The 8,726-nt window shown below is 36.5% G+C and overlaps 1 protein-coding gene across 1 annotated transcript; it reads right to left on the bottom strand.

The window, feature by feature from the left end:
• Nucleotides 1–1,719: 1,719 nt before the first annotated feature.
• Nucleotides 1,720–4,526, bottom strand: LOC127508507 (ecto-ADP-ribosyltransferase 5-like). Its single transcript, XM_051886540.1, has 3 exons — nucleotides 4,266–4,526; nucleotides 3,981–4,073; nucleotides 1,720–3,905 (listed from the first exon to the last, which is right to left on the bottom strand). The coding sequence occupies exons 2-3, from the start codon at nucleotides 4,026–4,028 to the stop codon at nucleotides 3,162–3,164; spliced, it is 792 nt and encodes a 263-aa protein (XP_051742500.1). The 5' UTR covers nucleotides 4,029–4,073; nucleotides 4,266–4,526; the 3' UTR covers nucleotides 1,720–3,161.
• Nucleotides 4,527–8,726: the final 4,200 nt, after the last annotated feature.

Raw genomic sequence — 8,726 nt, 5'->3', positions numbered from 1 at the left:
AAGATACATTTCCAAAAAATGCTGTTTTGTTACGATTAAAGGAAGAAGATGCAAACAAACCAAAACAAACATCTTTGTTCAGAACATTACATTTTGTTCCACGATAAGTTGAATAGCATGCATTTTGTTTTTTCTTGTGAACTTGTGAAAGTCTTTGTGGTTTCTCACTGGACAAACTGAGTTCCTGCCTAAAAAGGCTAAAAAAGAAAAAGAAAAAAGAAGTCATAACATCTATATCAAGGGGTGTCCAAACTCGGTCCTGGAGGGCCGCTGTCCTGCAGAGTTTAGCTTTGACTCACCTCAACACACCTGTCTGGTAGTGTCACAGAGACAAACTCCGTGATTCCCTCCTCTGGCCATCAGAGGGCGCCCTCACCCGAATACTGACACACACTCGCACACATACACACACTACATTTCCCATCAACCCGGTACCTTGGCACTGATTACCCCATCCAGCTGAAGCTTGTTATCTGGCCTATATAAACTGTCACCAGTCTAGTCCTCTTTGCGATGTCTTGTACTACTACGGTTTGCATTTCTGAGCGTTCTTTGTTGGTTTGCCTTCTTGTTGATTCCCGTTTACGATTCTCTGCTGCCTGCCCATTGGACTATTTGCTTTGTTTCTGACCTGTGATTGTTCTCTGCCTGCCCTGATCTACTGCCTGTCTCACGACCACGAATCTGTCTGCCCTCCGTTATCACGTCTGCTGTTATCTGACCATTGCCTGTCTGACCACGATTATTGTTAATAAAAGCCTGCCTGGATCCCACTTTGTGTGACGAGTCGATACAGGTAGTTTCTAGTATGCCTAAAAAGACCTTGATTTGGAGCTAAACTTTGCAGAACAGTGGCCCTCCAGGAGCATGATCGCTCACCCCTGCTCTATATGGTAAGTTAAATATGATGCATACACTTTGACCAGTGGGTAGTGCTGTAACCAAATGACTTTAAAGTTGCTCAAATTATATACAGGTGAACCTGCAGAAGGATCAAGATAAATGGTTATTATTTAGTTATTATTATCAGTTTACAACCTGCTTTTTGATAAATTATGAATTTGGTCTATTGAATTTTGATGCTTATATGATGTTTATCATTTGCATATAACAAAATCACAAATGCAGGGTTTGAAACATTTTTTTTTTTTTTTTTTTTTTTTTAGGTATCCTAGATAGTGGTGCAGAGTTGCAGAATTTGTAAACCTCAAAAATAAATGAATATTAAATTAAACACCTCATATAATAAGTTTAACCCTTTGAGTTTGAACATTTTCTCAAGAGCTTTAGTACTTTTACTGATATTTTATTGAAGGGAAAAAAAACTTGACACTGTTCTCATACCACATGTCCAAAAAAGGACACCGACAAGACAGAACAAGTTAATTAATAAATAGTTTTAAATTAATAAAGTTTTAATAAGAAACAAAGTCTCAGCTTTCAAATTCTCTAAGTTTTATTACGAAATTCAAACAATAAATACCAGGGCTGCCTTTCAGAGTTCAGAGTGAGAATTATGGGGAAAAAAAAAAAAAAAATCTTGCATCATAAGAACTATATTGCGATTGTCAAAACATTTCATAACTGAACATTAATTTCATTAGGTTTACTGATAACAATTTAATGTTTAGATGGTACAATGACTGGTAGACCTACTGTGTTTTTATTAGGCCTGTGTCACAGAGTAGGTGGCTGTAATGAAGCACACGACTCAGGAAGTGCTCAGACAGAATTTAATCTGATAATCAACACAACTAACAGGAGAATAACTGGGAGAAATGAAAACCACATACACAACAATGCAAGACAAGGAATAAACTGAGGCCCTGTCCACACGAACACAGGTATTTTCAAAACCGCAGCTTTTTCTATGTGGTTTAGCTGTTTGTTCACACGCAAACACCGTATCCAGTCACTAAAACTGAACCTTTTTTTTTTTTAAAACTCCTGCCAGGGTGAAGATTTTTAGAAAAGATGGTAGATGGTAGACGGTAAAACCGGAGATTTTGATTGGAACCAGAACCAGTAATAACCTCAGGCTTCTGATTGGCCAACATGGCTTTACGGTTAGGGTTATATCGCCATCTGTTGGTTTGGCATGCTCTTGACAGCGCTTCATAGCGTGTTTTTGTGGTTTCATATGGACACATAATTTTTTTTTTTTTTTTTTTTTTTTTTTTTTTTTTTTTAAAACCAAAGCAGGAAGAACTCAGTTTATAAAAATACCCATGTACGTGTGGACAAGGCCTGAAACTGAGGGCTTAAATACACCGAGCAAACAAAGGGAGAGACTAACTAGACACACCTGATCAGAATACTCTAATCAATCAGTAACCTAGGAAACAAACATGCAGGGAACAAAGAAACTGGAAAACCAACCAAGAAACTCAGGCATGAACAGAACAGAAAAACATATTTAAAAACAACTCAAAACAGGCTGAGCATTGACAAATTTGTTTGCGATTTCAATACCAATTTATGTGGATATATATCAGGTACAGTACATGTTAATTTTTCTCAAGAAAAATAAACTCAACTAATGCTGTAAAACTATACAGGGAACCCTTTTAGCTGGTACATAATTATTAACATGTAGTTAAAATAATGCCTATTAACAAGCTTTTGCCTATCACTTTCCCCTTACACAACATAGTTACATGTGAAAACTGTGAAAATAGATGAAAACAAATAACATTTCATTTACTCTAAACATTTACTTTAAACTTGTAAAGATGATTACAGACAGACGACAATGATGTTTGAAACTAAGAGATGAGGAAGGTGGCTTTTTATATTGCTGAAAAAGACATGCAAATAAAGCTTGACACTCCGTATCACTTTGAGCAGTTCTGACTCTATAAAAGTTAAGATGCAGTAACCTTAATTAAACAAAAGAAATATAAATGAAATTATTGTGACTCAAAAGGGTGCTCTAAACAAAGGTTCATTTGCATCATAATTTCTTGATAGATAGATAGATATATATATATATATTTTGATGTTATTAATCAACATTTATCTTTCTGTTAAATTATTTGAATGACTTCTTCAATGTATGTTAAAGCAACACAAGTAAATAATTTTGAATTTTGAATTAATGAAGCTTTCAAACATTATAAAGGAAGCAACTTTTGACTTGATGAGACACAATGAGTGAAGATTTAAAGTTTGGCCCTGTCTTGTACCAGTTTTGCATCAGCACCACAGTTCAGGTAACTTATTTTCCCAGAGCTTTTTAACTTAAACACAGTGTCACACCAGGCACCTTCCTGACCTTTTGTCTTGACATCAACAACTGTAAATTTCTCATATGGAGGAATCAGTACCTCTTTCTGGTCAGGATACTTGGAGTATTTGATCACATCAGCACCTTCACAAGTTTCGATTTCAAAACAAGATTTAGGTCCAAAATCAATTGCTACTTTACGATCAAGAGAGGAGGATGTAAATGAACCAAAACGAACCTCTGTGTTCAGAACTTTCTTATCAAACTCAGCAGTTGTACCACGGTAAGTTGAATAGCATTTGTTTCGTGTGTTCTTCAGAATCTGTACTGCTTCTGTTAACAGAAAGTGAAGTGAATACCATTTGAATGTCTGTTTTTTGTATTCTTGTTTCTCACTACGAACAGCATTGTTGAAATTACGAAATACATGCGAATTGTTGTTAGTGTACACATAAATGGCGACTGAATGATTCTGTTTCAAATTATCCTGTGGTTTCTTGGCTTTCTTTTCACCATCGTGCCAAGTATCCCTAAATTCAGGACAGTCATTGATTTCCTTCTTCAGATATTTTGTCTTCACCTGGTCTGTCATGTTCTCTTTACAACCCTCATATTGATCATCAACAGAATTCAGTGCCATATCCAGTGGAAATATCTTTCCTGCAGCAGCTCTGTGATCCTGCAGCAACAGGAATCATAATGATCAATCATCAGTATTCATGTCTGTAATATTCATACTAGAACACAAGCTTACCTGTCCTAAAACAGCTAAAATGAGAAGAGCTTCAATGATCAGCAGCATCTTGATTTAGTCAAATCCCTCAGATAATCTAGTAAAGAACAGATACTGGAAGACAAACACAATAGCGTCTCACAAATACTAAATCTATCACTGCAATAGCAATACAGTTATGTGTTCACCAACTTCTTACAAAACAGTTTTAAATTTTTGTGTATTTTCTGTCGGATTGAGGGAAAAAAAAACAAAAAACACACAATATGCAATTAAACCTGTGCTCTGTATCAATATTGATTTTACCTTGTCTATTAACTTTATTTTTCCGGAGCTCAATGATGAGAGGACAAGATCAGAAAGGTCACTTGCTCACAGACAGACGACAACAACGTTTGAAACTAAGAGATGAGGAAGGTGGCTTTTTATATCGCTGAAAATGTGCGGGTTGTGGAATATAACAGCTGAAGTGTGATTATGATCTGTAAAATGTAAACTGAGTGCATCATCATACAGCACTTGTGAAGGTCTATGTGTGGTTTCACACTGGACAAACTGAGTTCTTGGCAAGACATGCAAATAAAGCTTGACACCCCATATCACTTTGAGCAGTTCTGACTCCATGAAAGTTAAGATGCAGTAACCTTAACCTTAAACAAAAGAAATATAAATTAAATTGTTGTGATTCAAAAGTTGTATAAGAAAAGGGTGCTCTAAACAAAGAGGTTCATTTGCATCATAATTTCTTGATCTAGAGTCGCCAAGAGTTTGGAATTGTTTTTGTTTTTGTAATCTAACACTTGTGAAGGTGCTGATGTGGCAAATATTCTAAGCTTTCTCATGAGAAAGAGATGCTGATTCCTCCATGAGAGACATTTATTGTCACTGATGTCAAGACAAGATCAGAAAGGTCTCTGGTGTGACACTGTGTTCAGAAAAAGAAGTGACCTGAACTGTGCTGATTCTGAAAAACCACTGCCGCTTCAATACATATCTTTTAAGTTATTAATCAACATTTATCTTTCTGTTAAATTATTTGAATGACTTCTTCAACGTATGTTAAAGCATTTATTTTCCTTTTCAAACACTAGAAAATAATTTTGAATATTGTCTGTACCTCTCACTGAGAGAAAAGAACATGTTATCAGTATGTTTTGGGAAAGTTTCCTGCTCAGAGCAGAGCTCAGATTAACTTCAACCTTGAAGAAGCTGTGAATCATGTGTATCTGTGTATGTGCGCTAAGTGTTCTGTGCAGGTCCTTTGTACTGGTGGACAACTGGCACTCTGCTGGAGAACAGACAGACGCCATGTCATGACCCCAAAAGGACATCCAGTACCTAAATCCAGATTCCCCTCGTCAGCATCCTGATGAATGGAGATATGCTTCTGACTATCTGTCCATGTGTGGAAGATTACCAAATTTGTCTGTTTTTCTTGGCCAATCAGAATCATTCAACCTGAAGTAATGACTATAAGATCATTACTTTATCACACTGTGCGACATGGATCTACTAAACTTGGGTACGACATGCATGTAGACTGTACGATGATGACACCTATTGACTCATAGGCTACGATGCAAGTTTCTGTAGGAGAATAAAACATCATCAGCATGCGCTAGTGGTAAACAAAACATCATGTTGAATCACACTTTGGCAGTTGTAGTTTTTATGTGTGCTGAAAATAATAAGGAAGTGGCGAAAGAAGAAGGGAAAAGAGCTTGAGGTAAGCAGTTTTAAGTTTTAGCGCCATGTCGCGTTGATTTCATGTCGCATTTTTATTGGCTGGTCAGCAGACGAAGGTCGTAGCAGTAAACACACTGTGCGACGATCATGCTGAATTTCTGACACTGTCAGAAAAAGATCGTAGGGCTCTATCTTTGGTCCCAAGACAAGGAAAACGGGCGTCTTTGAACCTCTCTCATTGTACGACATAGGACCACCGATTAAGAGCCACGATCACAGAAATCGCCACGATTGTTTCATGATGGCAATCTTTCGTCTGGGATCGTGCAGTGTATCCCGGGCTTTAGAGTATAATTGTCAGGGGCGCTGCTAGCAATTTTGGGCCCTCTGAAAGAATATGAGGTTGGGCCCCCTACACACCCATTCCGCACCAAACATACAAACCAACCTAGCTATCCAAAATCTTTGTCTGCAATTTAATAATATGACCTATTACTTTTGCTATTGCTTTTGACCACTAGGTATCAGTTTTCACTAGGTATCAGTATCAGGTATCAGTTAGTCAGAGACCTACCATGGCTGTAGCTAGCAGATGATTTATTACGCAAATGTAAATGTAATAGAAAAATACAGTACAGTAATCAAATATTCAAAATAATAAAATGCAACATTCTTAAACAAAACCAATTGTTTAGACAAAATTCAAGAAGGTCCATATTTTAAATCTCTTTCTAACTTGTACTCGGCCTTAAAAGTAACATAGTTCTTGTAGTTGTTTAACTATAGCATTTGTTACAATAAGGATATAATTACAGGTAAGACCATATGGCTCCTCATTACCATTTACTCTTTCTTTCTTTTTATCTAACATTTATGAAAAATAGCAATACAGTTAGAAACTATAGCTACAACATGCCAGTTGTAAATCTTTACTGAAAAATCTATTCCCTTAACAGATTATCTATTATAAATTCTTCAACTAGTCCAAATTTGCAGCCTGGTCTCATTGTTAATACGTAGGTATTAATACGTAACTTTCAAAGACACAAAACGTACATTTTTGTGCGTTTAGAAAGGTGCTAAAACGTACAATATTGACGTAATTATGGCACTAAAACGTAAAAATACTTACGTTTTTACAGCGAAAAAAACGTAAAAAATTTACGAATCTTATCATGTCTTAAAGATATATGTATAATTTCCCTTTTATCGTTTTGTAGATAAATGTAAGATCCCTAAACCCCATCCCGAACCTAAAAACCTACCCATTTTATACAGGATGTTAAAAGAATAAAACATAATGGGCAGAAATGTGTAGGAAAATGACAATTTTAGTAAAAATATAACATTAAAACGATATTTTGAGCCATTAATCCTACACCTACCCCTAAACCTACCCATAGCCATTTCTTTAAACTACCTACTAATATAAATAAAAGAGTGACAGACAAACAAGCGTAATCACAATAATTTTTTTTTTTTTTTTTTGCGAAAATGTCAAAAGTGGTACCAAAAGTAGTTCAAATGATGATGATGAGTTCCAGTCAGTCTTCTCTGGCGGTAATAGTTTTTATAGGGTACAGAGCAGAATTTAATTTATTAATCCATGAAAATATGATGAATCCGGCTTCTCTCCGTGAAGGCGCGCACTCATTTCAAATGTCAATCCACTGAAACACGGCATGTCGCAATCTGTGACGAAGCAGGTGAGAACCAATAAGCGTTTGATATCAGTGCCGTAAACCATGTCGTAACGCTTCTCGAGGGTGGCGCTACTTTCAAATTTGAATCATAACGAGCGCGAGCTTTGACTGTGATGGTCGCTGTTGCTGAGAATCAAAATGAAGATCGATGGATAAAGGGCTGAATTTGGATCTGTTCCTTACAAACATATGGATTCTAAAGATATGGAGTACAGTGAACAAATAAAATTGATGTGATTTGTGAATTTATGTTGTGCTTTGGTGTATCTTATGGTTGTATTGTCACTGCATAGGAGAAAACGCCTTCTGTGTCGCACAGCAAACAAACTAAATATTACAAAATGGTTAAACAATTACAGAAAATGTATTCATAAGGTTTTAAATTGTAGTCTTGTTTAACATTATGCAATCCTCCGAAACGAGCAGCACAAGTCACGAACAGAAATGTTATTTAAGTAGATGAGTAAACTGCTTTCAATAAATTCGACTAAAAACAACATTAAATCATTAAAGCCACGATTTTAATATTAATACATGGGAATTCATATACATTCACACTTTACGTTACATGATTTACGTTTTTATTGCTGTTAATACGTAAGTATTTTTACGTTTTAGTCCTCTAAATACGTCAGTGTTGTACGTTTTTGTGTGTATGAAAACGTAAGTAAATGTACGTGTGGTAGAACCACAATTTACGTAAAAATACACACGTATTCTCATGAGATCACGTTGAATAAATACAATAGAACGTGATAAATTCTAGTAAATGATTTTAAAAAGCATGCAGGATGATATTTTCCCCTCTTTTCATCAGTCATTTTAGTGGCTGTTTTAGATCATGTCCGACTTTCTCCGTAGTGTTTTACTATATTCTCAATAGAATCCAAATGGGTCACATTTTATCATCAACGTCACATAGGAACGGCTAGTGCAAATCTTAACACTTTTTGAGCGCGCTGGTGAACACGGCTACGGTGATTTGCGCGCCACTCATGCAAAATTAAACAATTGGGCTTCAGTCACAGTCATATTGCGCAGACAATTGATCCGTTCAGTTCGTACAGCTTATAAAAGCTCCGAACGCGCGATGTATACAATTAATTAATAGTCTGATGATTCTATATTTCGGTGTGGGCGCTCAGAGTACCGGTAACATGAAGTGCCGGTACGCAAGAAAAAGTAAGGGTATGTTACTGATTAAAATAGAGAAGTGCCGTTACTGCATACCCGTGCGTACCGGCCCAATTCGAGCACTGACTGTTACTACTAATAAAACCGATCTCTGGGGGCCCCAAAAGTGCGTGGGCCCTTAGAATCGTCCTAACCCCCCCAGCGGCGCCCCTGATAATTGTTGTGGAAATGTGAATGTATGCAG

Source organism: Ctenopharyngodon idella, chromosome 3, assembly GCF_019924925.1.
Source record: "Ctenopharyngodon idella isolate HZGC_01 chromosome 3, HZGC01, whole genome shotgun sequence".
Taxonomy (NCBI): Eukaryota; Metazoa; Chordata; class Actinopteri; order Cypriniformes; family Xenocyprididae; genus Ctenopharyngodon; species Ctenopharyngodon idella.
Note: the sequence above shows the minus strand (reverse complement) of the source record. Positions and strands in the feature narration are given on the sequence as shown.